The sequence below is a fragment of the Salvelinus fontinalis genome, chromosome 21, assembly GCF_029448725.1.
Source record: "Salvelinus fontinalis isolate EN_2023a chromosome 21, ASM2944872v1, whole genome shotgun sequence".
Lineage (NCBI taxonomy): Eukaryota > Metazoa > Chordata > Actinopteri > Salmoniformes > Salmonidae > Salvelinus > Salvelinus fontinalis.
The window spans coordinates 29218585-29236670 of record NC_074685.1 but is presented as its reverse complement, the minus strand read 5'-3'; the positions used below and the strand labels follow the sequence as shown (position 1 = coordinate 29236670).

Sequence of the window (18086 nt, the reverse complement as noted above, 5' to 3'; positions counted from 1 at the left end):
GGAGATAACATGAGAGTTCATCTAAAATGATATTACAAACACACAAAGCTCATTGTACAGGGGCTATTTACTGATTTATCAGTCTCACCTCAAACCCAGTACGGTCTTCTCAATGCATTATTCATGTCGAGCTATTTCCTCTGAGACGCATTCTGTTTGACGTTAAGTACTCCGCGTGAAATAGCCTACAGCGTCCTTACTTTTCCTGAACTTTATCTGTCTACTCTGCTCTAATACACTATGTCATTTTGGTTAGTTCTAGGATATAGGTGAAGCTTATCAGTGATAATGAATGACATAACAGGCACTCTGTGTTCTGAAATTCAATATTTTATTACAATCTGAAAAAGGACTGGCTGGTTTTGGATGCAGTCTGCACATTCTATACATTAATTGGAGGTACTCAGTAAGCACATATTCAATACACACTTATCTGGATTGGAAATGGAATTAGACCCTAGTGGATTCACAGAGATCCTCATTCCTAGTACTACTGTAGGAATGGTTACACAACAAAATTCCCCATTTAACAACAGCCAAAGGTCACGTCAAAAGGTGAGTGTGCTCTGGCTGGTCCCTGATTTGGCCAATGGTAGGTCAGCCATGCTGATTTTAAAGGCATAATCTGTCAGATTTGGTGATTTACAATGGTAATTTGAATTAATGACATATATTACAGTAGTGCCGTATGAGCTCCGTACAACTGCCATAACCCAATATCTAAGGTTGTTAGTGTTTTTTGTAACAATGTAAAAGGTTCAAAGTAGCAGGATCCGGCTGTTGAAATCACATATTGTGCATTTAACAGTCCACAGGACATGCTTTTCATTCCTTTGGCTTTAAAAACTTGTCACATGATTTCTGTGTAAACAAACAAACAAAGTAATCCGTTCTTCCCCAGTCAGAGGTTTTCCTCATTGCTAATGTGTCTGACATGTTTGTCATTCCTTGCAATATACTTATTGATTGATTTATTTAAAAAATGCATTCATTCATTCAGTGATTCATCCATAATACACATAGGTTTGTATCAATCAGCATGTAAGATGTACCTATATAACACATAAAAGACAGAGTTAAAAGCTGAGCCATTGATCTTTTAACTTATGATATACTTTGTTTATCACTTCTGCTAAAGATGTAAATATTCTGCTTCCATTGATTTAAGCAAAGCAGTAAAGAGTTGGCATTAACTTCACTGTAGTCTCGTGAGTCTTACAGTAAAAAAAAATGACACAACTTCCTGATCAGTTAGAATAGAGAACATGGAACATCTAATGGAACTTTGTTTTACAGATCAATTGCTCAGCTTCTCTCTGAACCGTTGAGTGAAGTAGAGCTGGGCTTGCTGTCCTGCCTGTCAATCTGTTGATAGTGGTTTGGATTGGTGGAGAAGAGAAAGGCACAGTATTTGGGATATTTTCAGGGGCCCTTAGGGTCCTTGCTGCTCAGTTCTTTAACAGATGCATTGGCCTTCCTTCCTTTTTCCTCAGAGAAATTGGTCAGATGGGTGTGGGGGAGGGCGGGAAGGGGGAGGGGCTCTGCATGAGGGTGGGGCCTGAGGGGTCGGAGAAAAAGCAGGTGGAGGGTTGGGTGGAGCAACAGGTAGGGGAGGACTTACAGAAGTTGGGGGCAGAGCTTGGTTTGGAGGGGGGGTGATGCAGGACGGAGGGGGGGTGGATGGCAAGGGTGGAAGAGTGGAGGTGGGAGAGGGGGGCATGTGGGAGAGGGTGTCATGTGAGGAAGCGTGACTGTAGGTGTGAGGCAGACTGTAGATTGGTGTGGAGGGCTGGTGGTAGATTGGATAACGAGGAGCAGGGTAGGATTTCACCCGGGTGAAGCTAATGCACCTGCCCTGTAAATTAGGAGAGAGGGATAAAACAGGGAAGAGAGCAATAAGAGGCAGTCTTAAAAAATGTGGTCTTTCAAAACTAAAAAAATGACATTCTGAACTTCCAGTTGAATCAGGATTAAATGTTGTTTTTGTCTTTTTCAAAATTCTAAAGGCAGTGATTAATATAGCTTTGATGCATAAAATCAGGACAATATTGAACCCACAGAAAGGGTGGATTTAGAAAGGTGAAAGGCACTACAACCGAGATATTTCAAATGTAACTAAAATGGTAAGGCTTAAAAACGTTCTTTATTCTGATAATTAAAGCTTCATTACGTTAAATTTACTGCCGTATACTGTCTCCCCCTTTGTGGACTCGACTATTTCAGCCACACCCGTTGCTGAAAAGTGTATAAAATCAAGAACACAGCCATGCAATCTCAATAGACAAACATTGGCAGTACAATAGCCTTACTGAAGAGCTCAGTGACTTTCAACATGGCACCGTCATAGGATGCCACCTTCCCAGCAAGTCAGTTCATCAAATTTCTGCCCTGCAAGAGCTGCCCCGGACAACTGTGAGTGCTGTTATTGTGAAGTGGAAACAAAAGCAACTTCAGCACGAGAACTGTTAAACGGGAGCTTCATGAAATGGGTTTCCATGGCCGAGCAGCCGCACACAAGCATAACCTCACCATACGCAATGCCAAGCATCGGCTGGAGTGGTGTAAAGCTTGTCGCCATTGGACTCTGGAGCAGTGGAGTGATGACTCACACGTCACCATCTGGCAGTCCAACAGACGAATCTAGGTTTGGCAGATTCCAGGAAGCTACCTGACCGAATGCATAGTGCCAACTGTAAAGTTTGGTGGAGGAGGAATAATGGTTTGGGGCTTTTTTTCATGGTGCACAAATCGAGATCCATACAGAAATGGTTTGTCAAGATTGGTGTGGAAGAACTTGACTGGCCTGCACCGAGCCCTGACCTCAACCCCATCGAACACCTTTGGGATGAATTGGAACGCTGTTTGAGAGCCAAGCCTTATTGCTCAACATCAGTGCCCGACCTCACTAATGCTCTCGTGGCTGAATGGAAGCAAGTCCCCGCAGCAATGTTCCAACATCTAGTGGAAAGCCTTGACAGAAGAGTGGAGGCTGTTATAGTAGCAAAGGGGGGACTAACTTTATATTAATGCTCATCATTTTGGAATGAGATGTTCGACGAGCAGGAGTCCACATGCTTTTGGTCATGTAGGGTAAATGTATCCAGTCAGTTATTATATTGAGTAGTGTCAAATAAATGCAGAAACATAAGATGTGCAACTTGGGCCCAATTTTTAAAAACATTTAATCTGTATCAGAATGACCTAGATTCTGTAATCTCCTTTTTTTGCCATACAATCTGATTGATTTTGACAAAGTTTTTCAGAAAAGGATCCGATAAGATCATTCTGATCCAGATACCACAATATTAAGATCACATAATCCATATTTGTTTGTGCTTTGAACAGGCCTACACCTTGCCATCTATTGGACAGGTTATGGTATTACTTCTACACTGTCATTGTGGAACGGAGATGAGCTGAACAAAAATATAAATGCAACATGCAACAATTAACAATTTTACTGAGCTACAGTTCATATAAGGAAATTAGCAAATTTAAATAAATTCCTTAAGCACTAATCTATGAATTTCACATGGCTGGGAATACAGATATGCAACTGTTAGTCACAGATACCTTTAAAAAAATAAGTAGGGCCATGGATCAGAAAACCAGTCAGTATCTGGTGTAACCAACATTTTCCTCAGACAGCGCGACATATCTCCTTCGCATAGAGTTGATCAGGCTGTTAATTGTACACGTCGATCCAGAGCATCCCAAACATGCTCAATGGGTGACATGTCTGGTGAGTATGCAGGCCATGGAAGAACTGGGACATTTTCAGCTTCCAGGAATTGTGTACAGATCCTTGTGACATGGGGCTGTGTCTTATTATGCTGTTTCCAGCTGCAATAGTCATTTACAACATTAACAACGTCTACACTGTATTTCTGTTATTTTGATGGACAAAAAATTAGCTTTTCTTTCAAAAACAAGGACATTTCTAAGTGACCCCAAACTTTTGAACAAGTCAGTTAAAATTACACCTACCCCAAGAAATGTGACAATCATATCAGATCCGACCCAGACCTGTGACATTATTTAGAATTCTGGATCCGAACCCACGCAGGTCCCGGATCGTGTCTCGGGTATTCGGGTACAGGTGGATCAATGATAACCTCTAACAGGGAGTACAGTAGAGGGCTGAGGACACACCCCTGGGGGGCCCCTGTGTTAAGAGTCAGTGTGGAGAAGGTGTTGTTGCCAATCGTCACAACCTGTGGTCTGGTCTGCCTATCGGGAAGTCCAGGATCCAGTTGCAGAGGGTGGTGTCCAGACCCAGGGCTCTGAGCTTGGAGGGAACAATAGTGTTGAATGCTGAACTGTAGTCAAGGAAGAGCATTCTCACATAAGGGTTCCTCTTGTCCAGATGTGTAACATCCATGTGATTAGAAATGGAAATGGCATCTTCCGGGGATCTGTTGGAGCAGTAGGCAAATTGGAGTGGGTCCAGTGTGCCTGGCATGCTGGCATTGATGTGGGCCACGACCAGCCTCTCGAAGCACTTCATGATGGAGTGAGTGCGATGGGGGCGATAGTCATTTGGGCATGTCACTTAGTTTTCCTTGGGCACCTTGAAGCAGGTGGAGACTACAGCCTGGAAGAGGGACAGGTTGAAGATGTCAGAGAAGACGTATGCCAGCTGGTCAGCACACACTCTGAAGAAGCAGCCAGGGATGCCATCTAGGTGTTCACTCTTTTGAGAGTTTTCCCTCACATCAGCCTCGGAGAGCGAAAGCACCTGGTCGTCCGGAGCAGCGAGAGTCCTCCTGGATGGCTCGGTATTGTCTGCCTCGAAGCGAGCATAGAATGTGTTGAGCTCGTCTGGGAGGGAGGCTTCGGTGGATACCACACAGCTGGATTTGCCTTTGTAGTCCGCGATGGTCTGTAGTCCTTGCCAGATGCGTTGAGAGTCTGAGTTGTCCAAACATCAATTGAAGTTTGAGTCTGTATTAACTTTTTGCGTCCCTAATCGATTTGCGGAGCTCGTACATGCTTGCCTTGTACATGTCACGCACCATGGAGTCATCGGGGTTCATTCTGCTGACATTGAATGCTGCAGTACGGGCTCTAGCCTGGTACGGATATCTCCATTTGGTTGGGGTATGTCCGGATTGTTATCGGGGATACATTATCATCAACACATATCCTAATGAGGCCTGTTACTGACAATGTATATTCCTCAATGTTAATGTATGTGTCCTGGGTGGATGAATCTTTGAACATATTCTAATTAGTATGACCAATCTCTCATTATCTTCTTCATTGTTTTCCTTTCTGAATATTATGCTGACTCCATCTTGTCTTTTGTTTGGCTGTAAATGTCCAGTTCAGTCAAAAAAAACAAGGAGATTTACTGAGGTAGCAACAGCTTATGAAAGATGGGAAGAGGGAATTGTGTGGATGGTTCGCCCTATCCTCCTATCCACAGCTGTCATTGAGGCCATATAAAAACAAAACTCCCAGCTAGGCTTGAGTTACGGGAAGGTGGGGATGTGGGTAGTGACTAGTCATCTGTCCTTAATGGCTTCAGCAGATTTAAACACATTCCTTCAGGTTGGCGCAATATTAGCACCTCAGCTTCTTCAGCCTGTATATGCCAGGATACGTTATGCCTTCCTCACAGCCGCTCTGTCTGTACACCGTTATTATTACAATCAGCTGCAACCTTTCTAGTGGGTTATTTACTGCCTGGCTGGAAGTGTTTTAAAAGCATTTGTCCAGGGCAGATGATTTAATGAAGAAATGGGCATTGAAGGCATTTAAAATCTTTAATTGGCTTCCAAAACTGCCAACGTGATGAGTTTGTAAGGAGTTCATCAAAATTCCCACTCTCCTCAGCTGCCTGGTGGAATAGTTTTGATGGAGAAAAAAAGTTTGAAGAAACTGCTGGGAGAACCATTGCAAAAAAAATGTCAAGTGCAGAAAGAGAATAAAAAAGAAAGATGGTACTAAAGCCTCCCCCTCTCTATTTTCCATTCTGTCTGCTTTGCTCCTCTGACTGTGGTCTTGGCTCCAGACCTCCTTCTTTCCCACAATTTTCCAGGGGTTTGAGTTCTTTCTGTTGAGGATTTGCAACGGAGGGGGCCTAGGCATTACATGGTGTGGTCTCTGCCTCCTAAACTGTTTCATCTGATTGCATTTTTTTATACTTTACTTACATAACAGAATAATGAAGTGCTGGGCCAGTGGGCCTTGCCATCCCTTAGTAGAGCTCTGAAGGAAAAGCCCCTGGAAGCTATCCTTCTCTGACCTACATGTAAGCCTCAGTCACACACTGGCTTTCTTATTGAGTTGCTAAAAGTGCCTTCCATGACTCTGCATATCCTCGTATCATCCCGTACAGTGCAGTGACAGCTGGTAGCAAGTGTGGGACGTGTCTTTCTCTATGCCGTTTGTTTTTTGTGTCTTACCTTGTCTCCAGGATAGGGTCTCATCAGAGACACCCTATCATAGCCTTTCCTCAGAAACACCCACAGAGCATCCAGCTTGCCCTGAACAGAGATGGGCACAATAAATGAAAGAGAAGAATGTTACATAGTAGATGACAATATGGTAATAACAATATTGCCCGCCTGTATGCCTGTCAGATGCTTTACTCCGCTCTGGTTTGTTTATATTCTGTATATGCCAGTATACAGGTCTTTTGATCAGTCTAACAACTATCTGTGTGTGTCTGGCTGGCTGACTGTCTGGTGCTGTTTGAATATCGAAAGCTATGCTCCATGACATAATAGTCAGTGAGGAGAGTAAGTAGAGATAAAGGGCAAGGAATGTATTGTGTTGGGACTAGCACCAGCTTCCCTCTGCTCTGCAGATCTCATCTTCCTGAGGTCAGCTCAGTTCATGTCTGGTTCATATAACCACTCATCCAGCTGACTGAGATGTTTTGAAGCAAACTTCCTGGAAACAATGACACTACAGGAAGGCTGCAACTAATTAAGAAGTGTGTTCATCATAGATTGGGCTTTGGTGGGGGTTGGAGTCAATTCTGAATTGAGTTTGTGGATTTCTCTTTAATTTCTCTTTCTCTTCGTCTGGCCACTCTACCATAAAGGCCTGATTGGTGGAGTGCTGCAGAGATGGTTATCCTTCTCGAAAGTTCTCCCATCTCCACAGATGAACTCTAGAGCTCTGTCAGAGTGACCATCGGGTTCTTGGTCACCTCCCTGACCAAGGCCCTTCTCCCCCGATTGCTCAGTTTGGCCAGGCGGCTAGCTCTAGAAAGAGTCTTGGTGGTTCCAAACTTCTTCCATTTAAGAATGATGGAGGCCACTGTGTTCTTGGGGACCTTCAATGCTGCAGAAATGTTTTGGTACCCTTCTCCATATCTGTGCCTGGACACAATTCTGTCTCGGAGCTCTATGGACAATTCTCATGACTTGGTTTTTGCTCTGATATGCACTGTCAACTGTGGGACCTTATATAGACAGGTGTGTGCCTTTCCAAATCATGCCCAATCAATTGAATTTACCACAGGTGGACTCCAATCAAGTTGTAGAAACTAGATTGAGTTCACTTGTGTAAAAATGTCTAAAAGCCTGTTTCGCTTTGTCATTAAGGGGTATTGTGTGTAGATTGCAAAAAAAAAAAAAAAAGTTTAATCCATTTTAGAATAAGGCTGTGACGTAACAAAATGTGGAAAAGGGGAAGAGGTCTGAATGCTTACCGAAGGCACTGTATAATAAGAATAAATGCCATTTAGCAGATGCTTTTATCCAAAGAGACTTAGTCATGCGTGCATACATTTATTTGGGAGTGGGAAATCCAACCCACAATCCTGGTGCTGCAAATGCCATGCTCTACCAACTGAGCTACAGAGGACCACAATGGTAGAAGTTTACTAACAATGTTTTCCATTCAATTTAGAGTGCATATGATTGTATGTGAGTGGAAGGTACTGCAATTGTGTTCTTGCTTTTGTCTCACTCAATTCCCCAAAACTCAACCTTGTATGGTAAACCGTGTAATGTTTAAGATGAAGTGCATATGATTGAATTTTATTTCAATTGAAAGATACTGCACCTTTGTTGTTATTCCCCTACTCAACTATAAAGTGTACCTTTTATGGTGTACCAAGGAAATGTTGACCTCCTAAGTACAGGACTACCACCAGACTACTACTGTCCCAGCTAGCACATAACATTCTAAGAACTATATGTTTCTTCAAGCTTGGTGAGAGTGTGGTTATCCTATGATTATTTTGCATGCAACCTTCCCACAAAGTTCTGGGAATTGTGCAGGATACCCAGCTGATGCATAATGTTCTGAGAACTATACATTTCTTAGGTGGGAATTTCCTACAGGTTTCCTCATGGTTCTATTTAAAGTAATGTTCTCAAATTGTTTCAAGAACATTAAGAAACAACGTTCTAGAAAACATTAACATTCAAAGAACATTCTAAGAATGTTATTTTAAAACATATACATTCCGTCCTCAGCGTCAACAAAACTCTCACTAACCTATATCTTTTGTTAAGCGTGTTCAGGTGTGTTGGCCGCGCCCACTAATTAGCCACACCAGATCTTAATGAGTCTTGTTTCCTTTGAAATGGGGTCTGTTTGAATAGACTAAAATGAAAAGCTTTGTATGTGTAAAAAAAAACATGAGATTTTAGCTCCATCCCGGTGGTGCAGTGGGCTAATTCCATGGATAGAGAACAGAAGATCATGGGTTTGAATCTCACTGAGGGTGTGCCACAATAAAAAGGGATGTGTTTGCATAATTAATGCTTAAGCAAATACATGTCCGTGTGTCCGATCTGTGCTTGGAGTTCAAAACAGTTAACCTAAGCTAGCAGTGTTATTAGAAGTCTTATTGAAACATGTTCTCAGAACATTCTTTTATTACCTATAATTAACATAGCTTCACACAACTTCCAAGGAACCAAATATGCTAGCTGGATACAATACCTTTATAGGAGAGTACCATTTCTGGGGACTGATAGGTTTGTGAATGCCATTGTTGAAAGTGTGTGTTGGTGGCATGTCAAACTCCTGCTCTGGCATCCTGACACGGGCATTCTTGGCTTTCTCCAGTTTGGCCCCCTCCTCAGTGGAGCCCTTGTCACCCCAGCGGACCTGAGCAAGGACAAGCAACAGCAGACAGTCAGTGTCAGGGGAAGGGTAATATAATGACCAGGTCTGAGCCGTAGTTGGATAAAGGGCACACCAGGCCGAGTAAAACAGTCAGTGAATGTCTTTCTCACCTCCATTCTCTTGATGCCACCCACACCTCGGCCACCGTAGTAGGAGGCATCCACAGTGGGCCACCTCTTCTTGGGACACCCGTCCTCATCCTCATCCTAACAAGGGGGAAAATAGATCCCTCAGATGGTAGCTTTGCCCTAAAATGTTCATAATATCAGATGCCTACCATTCCCTTCAGCCAGTTCAAGTCCACAATACCAGTGGTATTGTTCCAAACAAGTAAGGCAGGCATCATGCTAAACTTGATGTCCTGATCACGTTCAACCAAGTCTCACAAAGAAATAGGTAGCATGGCATCCCTGTGTGGTGTGGCCAGGGAGGCACCCTGTTAGAAGCTCCAACCATGTCTGAGAGCCTGAAAATAGTTGTAACTCAACTTGTAGCATAACTAAACTCCTCTCTACCTAAAGAGCTGGGCTGCTATCCAGTTTACCGGACAGAATTTTTTATTTTTTTTAAAAACAAGATCAGACAATTTGCCCAGTCTGGTCCTGGCTGCATCCAGCACCATTGAGTGGAACTTGTGTCGGGTCAAAATGGAAGATTTCAGCTGTGAGTCAATAACTCAGTCTAATCCCTATTATGCTTCTACAGGTTCTCAGAGCTCTTTGAGGCAGAGGCTGCCAGCTGTTTTCAGATCAGACAACAGGAGACAGAGAGAGACACAGAGAGTCTGATTTTATGGTACGATAGTGGTGTTTCAACTAGAGGTCGACCGATTATGATTTTTCAACGCCGATACCGATACCGATTATTGGAGGGCCAAAAAAAGCCGATACCGATTAATCGGCCGATTTATTTTAAAAAAGAAGGGAAAAAAGGATTTGTAATAATGAAAATTACAACAATACTGAATGAACACTTATTTTAACTTAATATAATACATCAATAAAATCAATTTAGCCTCAAATAAATAATGAAACATGTTTAATTTGGTGTAAATAATGCAAAAACAAAGTTTTGGAGAAGAAAGTAAAAGTGCAATATGTGCCATGTAAGAAAGCTAACGTTTAAGTTCCTTGCTCAGAATGAAAGCTGGTGGTTCCTTTTAACATGAGTCTTCAATATTCCCAGGTAAGAAGTTTTAGGTTGTAGTTATTATAGGAATTATAGGACTATTTCTCTCTATACAATTTGTATTTCATATACCTTTGACTATTGGATGTTCTTATAGGCACTTTAGTATTGCCAGTGTAACAGTATAGCTTTCATCCCTCTCCTCGTCGCTACCTGGGCTCGAACCAGGAACACATCGAAAACAGCCACCCTCGAAGCAGCGTTACACATGCAGAGCAAGGGGAACAACTACTCCAAGTCTCAGAGCGAGTGCCGTTTGAAACGCTATTAGCGCGCACCCCGCTAACTAGCTAGCCATTTCACATCGGTTACACCAGCCTAATCTCGGGAGTTGATAGGCTTGAATTCATAAACAGCAGAGATGCTGGCAAAACGCACGAAAGTGCTGTTTGAATGAATGCTTACGAGCCTGCTGGTGCCCACCATCGCTCAGTCAGACTGCTCTATCAAATCATAGACTTAATTATAACATAATAACACACAGAAATATGAGCCTTAGGTCATTAATATGGTCGAATCCGGAAACTATCATCTCGAAAACAATTTTTTTTTTCTTTCAGTGAAATACAGAACCGTTCCGTATTTTATCTAACGGGTGGCATCCATCAGTCTAAATATTCCTGTGACATTGCACAACCTTAAATGTCATGTCATAATTACGTAAAATTCTGGCAAATTAGTTCGCAATGAGCCAGGCGGCCCAAACTGTTGCATATACCCTGACTCTGCGTGCAATGAACGCAAGAGAAGTGACACAATTTCACCTGGTTAATATTGCCTGCTAACCTGGATTTATTTTAGCTAAATATGCAGGTTTAAAAATATATACTTCTGTGTATTGATTTTAAGAAAGGCATTGATGTTTATGGTTAGGTACACGTTGGAGCAACGACAGTCCTTTTTCGCGAATGCGCACTGCATCGATTATATGCAACGCAGGACACGCTAGATAAACTAGTATTATCATCAACCATGTGTAGTTATAACTAGTGATTATGATTGATTGATTGATTGTTTTTTATAAGATCGGTTTAATGCTAGCTAGCAACTTACCTTGGCTTCTTACTGCATTCGGGCGGGCTCCTCGTGAGGCAGGTGGTTAGAGCGTTGGACTAGTTAACCGTAAGGTTGCAAGATTGAATCCCTGAGCTGACAAGGTAAAAATCTGTCGTTCTGCCTCTGAACAAGGCAGTTAACCCACCGTTCCTAGGCTGTCATTGAAAATAAGAATGTGTCCTTAACTGACTAGCCTAGTTAAATAAAGGTGTAAAAAAAAAAATATTCGTCAAAATCGGCATCCAAAATTACTGATTTCCGATTGTTATGAAAACTTGAAATTGGCCCTAATTAAATCGGCCATTCCGATTAATCGGTCGACCTCTAGTTTCAACTCTACAGGAGGCACGGGCCTAGATAGAGTAAATAAGAAAAAAAAGCTTTACTCACTGAGCTGTCCTCCATTACTGGAGATGGAGGCTCATGGATGATCTGCAAAGATGGAAAAGACACGGAATCCTAATATTATTTTCCACAGGAGTTAATGATTATCCTATTGACACATGCATACATGGCAGAGTCTCTGCTTGGGTACAGGAAATGGTTTTGAATGTGAGAGGTTGATAATGAGAGAGATGTTACCACTGTGCAGCAGAGAGGCCAGAACCACCAGAGCAGAGCCAGCGTCAGCAGGAGCAGCAGGATGAGCAGAGCTATGGCCAAGAACGTCCCATCAGACTAGGGGAGGCAGAGAGAAGAAATAAGGTTTGAACCGGGTGTACTTACTCTGCTTGAACACAAGCTCTGTCACCTCCTAGGAATAGATACAGAAGAGTAAAGTACTCAAATAAACCATTCCATTAGAAGCACAATACTACATGTAGCCATGGTTGAGAGATTTTCCTGTGTAGAGAGTTGGAGAAGGGTTGGTACTTACACAGCTGACTGTGGTGATGGTGACAGAGCTAGATATGAAACTCAGGCCATTGTTCATACTGACGTGGAGGGTAGCTTCCCTGAGGGAGGTGAGAGGGGAGGGGAGAAGTGAGAGGGGATAGTGGAGGTGAGCGGGAAGCAGGGAGAGGTGAAAGAGAGGATGGGGAGGTGAGAGTGAGGGGAGAGGTGAGAGAGAGGGGATGGAGGAGGTGATGGGGAGGTGAGAGTGAGGGAGATGGAGAGGTGAGAGAGGTGAGATGGGGAGGTGAGGGAGAGGTGAGAGAGGGTATGGAGAGGAGGGAGGAGGGGAGAGGGGATAGGGGAGGTGAGCGGGAGGGAGGGAGAGGTGAAAGAGAGGATGGGGAGGTGAGAGGGAGGGAGATGGAGAGGTGAGAGAGAGGGGATAGGGAGATGAGGAGGGAGAGGTGAGAGAGGGTATGGGGAGGGAGGGAGCGGGAGAGGTGAGAGAGAGAGGGATAGGTGAGAGAGAAGGGATAGGGAGATGAGAAGGAGGGAGAGAGGGGATGGGGAGGTGAGATGGGATGGAGGAGGTGAGAGGAAGTGAGAGGTGAGGGAGGGTATAATTACCTACACTGTTTATTTGTTTTCCTCTAATCAACACATCCCTCTTTTCATTCCAGAGACCAAGGATAGCTGCTTTTCTGAGAAAATACTGTATTGACTTGAGACCAAGAGAGATGGGTTGCATTTCATGAGTTGGGTTTGACGTGCCTCAATTAAAGCAGTGGGGATGTGAGAGTTAAAGAGTCACTTACGTCCCTTCTTCTTCCAATACGGGAGCTGGGCACAGAAGGTAGGTGTCTCTCACTACCAATGGCCTTTTCACTATGGGATTATAGAAGAGAACACTTTGGATTATGTGTGTATATGAATACCTAATACTGTATACAGTAGACAAGTCACCTGTATATAGATAATCCCCCAGACTAGAAATCCTATAGCTATGCATCCAGCAAGAGGTGCATGGAAATAAAAATAAAAACAAGCAGAATAGAGTACTGGAGCTAGTTCATTTACAAACTGTAGTATTAACGTAATTATCATAGTTAAATTAGCATAATTTCAACGAGTTGTAGTTCAAAGATTGTTTCAAAGAATATAGTTCAAATAGAAATACATTGAGACAAATTGTGAAAATTCCTTGCTTTGTTATTGTCTTTCTAGACCTTAAATCAACTGAAATCCTTCAGCGTGAGTGTGGTTTATTTAGCCTGGCTGACAGAATGTCAGGAGATCCACATTCCCTCCGTACCTCTGAGAAGCCTTAAGTATTAAACCAGCTGAAGGAAAGTGAGGTGTGTGTGTGTGTGTGTGTGTGTGTGTGTGTGTGTGTGTGTGTGTGTGTGTGTGTGTGTGTGTGTGTGTGTGTGTGTGTGTGTGTGTGTGTGTGTGTGTGTGTGTGTGTGTGTGTGTGTGTGTGGACAGACCAAAAATCATTAGGATTTGTAAGAACAGTAGGCATGCTAACCCCCTTTTCACAGCCTGGTCTCATACACTAGGTGTACATAGTAAATGTATATCCGGGACACTGAAATGAGTATGATATGTTACGTTTGGTCTGGCTACAGTACATAAGGCAGAAGGTTGCTTAAGGCAAAAATGAAAGGAGGGTGGTTGGTTGGCTGGGTCTAGCAACCATGGGTCTAGCAACCCAAAGTTTGCATGTTTGAATCTCATCACAGACAACTTTAGCATTTCAGCCAATTAGTAACTTTTCAACTACTTACTACTTTTTAGCTACTTTGCAACTACTAAGCATGTTAGCTAACCCTAACCTTAACCCTTTTAGCTAACCCTTCCCATAGCTCCTAACATTAACCCTAATCCCTAGCCTAGCTAATGTTAGCCAGCTAGCTAACGTTAGCAAACCAAAGTAGAATTCGTAACATATCATACATTTTGCAAATTCGTAACATTATTTAACGTTTTGTAAATTCATAACATATTGTACTTTTTGCAAATTCGTTACATATATGAATTGTAATTCGTAACATATCATACTAAATGGATGATGGACATCCACAAATTACTAGTTACCATAGGAAATGTAACATACAGTATCATACTAAATGGGTGTCTCGGATTTACATACACAATAATATGAGACCAGGCTGCTCTTGCTTGTGGCCAAGGCAAACATATCCCGATTTCCCCTACTGCCTGAGGGAAGAATGCAGAAATTAGACTTCAGTGTAAGAATTGGACTGCTCTCTACACTTAAGATTGCTTATCAAAGGATGTGATTGCAAGACCTTGATCTATTGGAAATTAGAACATTCTACAGGAAATAAATGCTGGCTCTTGAAGCTTCAGAGAACCTTTTACCTGGCTTGATCCCCAATGATCCCCAGAGGCACCCAGCCTACAGCAGATGTGCTATATTAGTTGTGGATGAATGCAAAGGAACAAAGAAACCACATTACATCGCTAACTCAGATCTGTTTGTGCACTGCTGCAGACTCCATTAGTTGTAATTTGCTGCCAGTGAGGGTCTTGCATCAAAAGGTTTGTACCACAGTTGCAAAGAAGTCCTTTCTTGGCCGAAAGTCACATTTTTTGTCATGTGTAGGCCACCTTGTGGGATTTGGCTGCTCTACATTGGCCCAAGGTTCAGAGAACGTTTTACTCTGGTTCCTTTAAAGTTTTCATGGGAGGTTTAATTAACGCTCTTACTTTTAATAATACTGCTACCTTATTTTGGGTTAACTTTTTAAACTAAGCACAGATAGAACACATGGAAATAGACACATAGAAATACATTTCCTTAGGTATTAATCATGCAAAAACATGTTTTTTTTTTATTGTGACACAGCATCAGTGAGATTCAACCCTATAATCTTCTGTTCTCTAGCTATAGAATTAGTCCACTGCGGAACCAGGATGGAGCTAGCATGCCATTCTTTGACACATACAAAGCTGTTCATTTTAGTCTATTCAAACAGACCTAATTTCATAGGAAACAAACACTCATTAAGATCAGGTGTGGCCAATTAGTGGGTGCGGCCAGCACACCTGAACTCACTTAACAAGATAGAGGATAGAGAGTTTTGTTGATGCTGAGAATGGACTGCATAACATTCTTAGAACATTCTCTGAACTTTACTCAAGGTATCTTGGGTTTTTATAGAACGTTTTAACGTTCTCGAAACAATTTGAGAACGTCTTAAATTGAACTATGAGGAAACCTGTAGGAAACGTGATGCTGAAGTACTGAAATTCCCACAGAAGAATGATGTTTCTTAACATTCTCTAAACTATTTGAGAACATTCCCAATGTTAAACCAGTTGGAAAACGTTCCTAGAACATTACCAAAATTGAAATGACATGTAACCATGTTTCAACTCCCAAGTAAACATTCTGGTAAAGTAATGAATTACCAAGAAAATAACAAAATTCCTTAATTACTAAATGTGGTGAGAATGTTCCAACGCCAAGCCACTATCCTGCATCATTCCCAGAAAGTTGTGGGAAGGTTGTATGCAAAATAACCATAGGACAACCAGGCTCTCACCAAGCTCCATGAAAAATATGGTTCTCAGAAAATAATTTGCTAGCTAGGCCAACTGGTGCCTGCTTGAACTAATGAGTATTCTTTCAGGCTCATTCCTTTAAGCTCTTTCATTCAGGATGGTTGAAATCCTTTCTCTTTGCCTTTTTCTCACACAGCCTGAGGACACAGTCAATAACAGCCAACTCACTGTGGCATTGCTGAAATAGATGTCTTTCTAAGCCTCATTACCCTGCACCTAGAATCCTGTGTGAAAGTTAGAGATTGTTTCCTGCTCATTAAAAACAGGGGTGTTGCTGATGGGATTCATTAGGGTTAATGGTCGGAAATTGTAGGTACCGTAACTTCCACTTACTCAAAGTGAGAGTGTCATTGATGCGGAAGCTACAAAGGACCTTCCCCACCTCACGAGCATGTGAGAAACCATTTCCTTTCACTACCACCTGGAAGGACTCTAAGACAGGATGAATGGGAGAAAACAGGGAGAATCATCAATGGCATTTGATCACCTTGATAACATTGGTAAAGAGGAATTACAGTTGATAATAATATTTTCAAGCCCTTATTTTCTGAGGCCAAAAGCTCCCCAATTATCCATAATGATCTGTGATTATCTGAAATCGGACAATATTCAGGCCAAATGCAGGCTAGGCTGATCCAGAGAGGATGTAACGTTTTAACCATGCCTATTTATCTTCAGCTGGCACTTTTCATTTACACAGAGTCAAACACATATTTAAGTCAATCCGTTTCCCCCTTGCTGTGTCATTAGACACAGTAGAAACACATAGTGGATTGATCCGTGTCGTCAGCTTATCAATAAACAAGTGATAGTGTCATGCAGCTGGAGCCCATTATAAAACCCACTCCAATACACCACTCACCTCCTGCACAGATACTAGAGGGCTCTGCTGCCAATATCTCAATGCACGATCTCTTCAGGATCTTGAGAGAGAGAGAGAGAGAGAGAGAGAGAGAGAGAGAGAGAGAGAGAGAGAGAGAGAGAGAGAGAGAGAGAGAGAGAGAGAGAGAGAGAGAGAGAGAGAGAGAGAGAGAGAGAGAGAGAGAGAGAGAGAGAGAGAGAGAGAGAGAGAGAGAGAGAGAGAGAGAGAGAGAGAGAGAGAGAGAGAGAGAGAGAGAGAGAGAGAGAGAGAGAGAGAGAGAGAGAGAGAGAGAGAGAGAGAGAGAGAGAGAAGAATGTGGATAATGGAGACAGCGGTGAACAGCACAAACTGTAAATCTGTTAGAGTTAGATTTGTTGAAAGTATGTATGCCTTGGTATACTTTCAACCATGTTGAAACTATACCTTACAATAGTGAACAGATGTTTACATCATTCTACCAGCCCCTAACATCGTTGCCCTACTTACTGAATCAATGACTCCTTGCAGTGCCTCAAAGCCATCATTTACAGGGAAGACATGGTCCTTACTGTCGGCTATTGTCCAAAGCTGGGGAGGGAGAAGACGCTTTATTTAATAACAGTGTAACAACAATAATGTGAGACTAGCCAACTGCTAAATCCCCTGCTCACAATAGAAACATGTGGCTCACCTGGGTCTCATTAAAGTCTTTTACTCCCACGCAGTAGACAGAGGCACCCAGTTGACGTGATCGGCCGGCCTAGTGACACGCAAATAGACATGAAAGCTCTTTTATAACTTTATATTGACCAACGTAGAGAGAACTTAATTTGTGGCGTCAGATACTTCGAAAAACAATACAATGCATGTATAATATATATTAAATATATATAATATAATGTATAAAGGTGTATCCGTAAAGGATGAGGATGGATTTTATGAAGCATCTATGGAAGGCTTGCAAGACAGATGGGTTTCTGTCTATCCTTCTTAGTTTGTGCAACCAACTCAGTGGCCTGGTGGTTAGATTGGCACTCAACATTAAGGAGATCGATTTGGGGTAAGGCCCTGTGGCAGACTAACGTCCTGTCCAGGGGCTGTATACATGTACATTGAGCTGCCTTACGCTACAGAAAGATAGGCTCTTGGACGTATGGGCCGTTTCTGGCTCGGACAAGGCGTATTTGTCCAAGGCTTGCTTACTGCAGGTTTATGCAGGTACTTAGTCTTAAGTCATGACTAACGTTTGGAGACACAGGCGTGTGCTGTCTATAATGGTGCAGGCGTTTTTGTAGCAGTCCACTCTATCGATTGTTTATGGTTACATGTAGTGCTTTGAGTGTTCTTCCACAGCCAATGACATTTAATCAAGTCTAGGAAGTTCTGTACCACTGGCCACCGGCCAATGTATAAACAAGATTGAGACATCCAGTAATTAAAAGGCTGAAGTGACCAGCTGAAATAACTGATGTAACCA

The 18086-nt window shown here is 42.5% G+C and overlaps 1 protein-coding gene across 1 annotated transcript in view; it reads right to left on the bottom strand.

Annotated features, from left to right (window-relative positions):
• Window positions 1-314: 314 nt before the first annotated feature.
• The window catches only part of LOC129818587 (anthrax toxin receptor 1-like), a 30946-nt gene continuing 13174 nt past the window's right edge, over window positions 315-18086 (bottom strand). Inside the window, exons 8-19 of the mRNA XM_055874632.1 lie at window positions 17301-17369; window positions 17117-17197; window positions 16631-16691; window positions 16102-16200; window positions 12993-13062; window positions 12218-12296; window positions 11923-12018; window positions 11731-11772; window positions 9207-9302; window positions 8911-9078; window positions 6411-6491; window positions 315-1855 (exon numbers count right to left, since the gene is read on the bottom strand). Of these exons, the coding sequence (XP_055730607.1) occupies window positions 1490-1855; window positions 6411-6491; window positions 8911-9078; window positions 9207-9302; window positions 11731-11772; window positions 11923-12018; window positions 12218-12296; window positions 12993-13062; window positions 16102-16200; window positions 16631-16691; window positions 17117-17197; window positions 17301-17369 (1308 nt within the window). The 3' untranslated portion in view covers window positions 315-1489. The remainder of the gene's footprint in view (window positions 1856-6410; window positions 6492-8910; window positions 9079-9206; window positions 9303-11730; window positions 11773-11922; window positions 12019-12217; window positions 12297-12992; window positions 13063-16101; window positions 16201-16630; window positions 16692-17116; window positions 17198-17300; window positions 17370-18086) is intronic.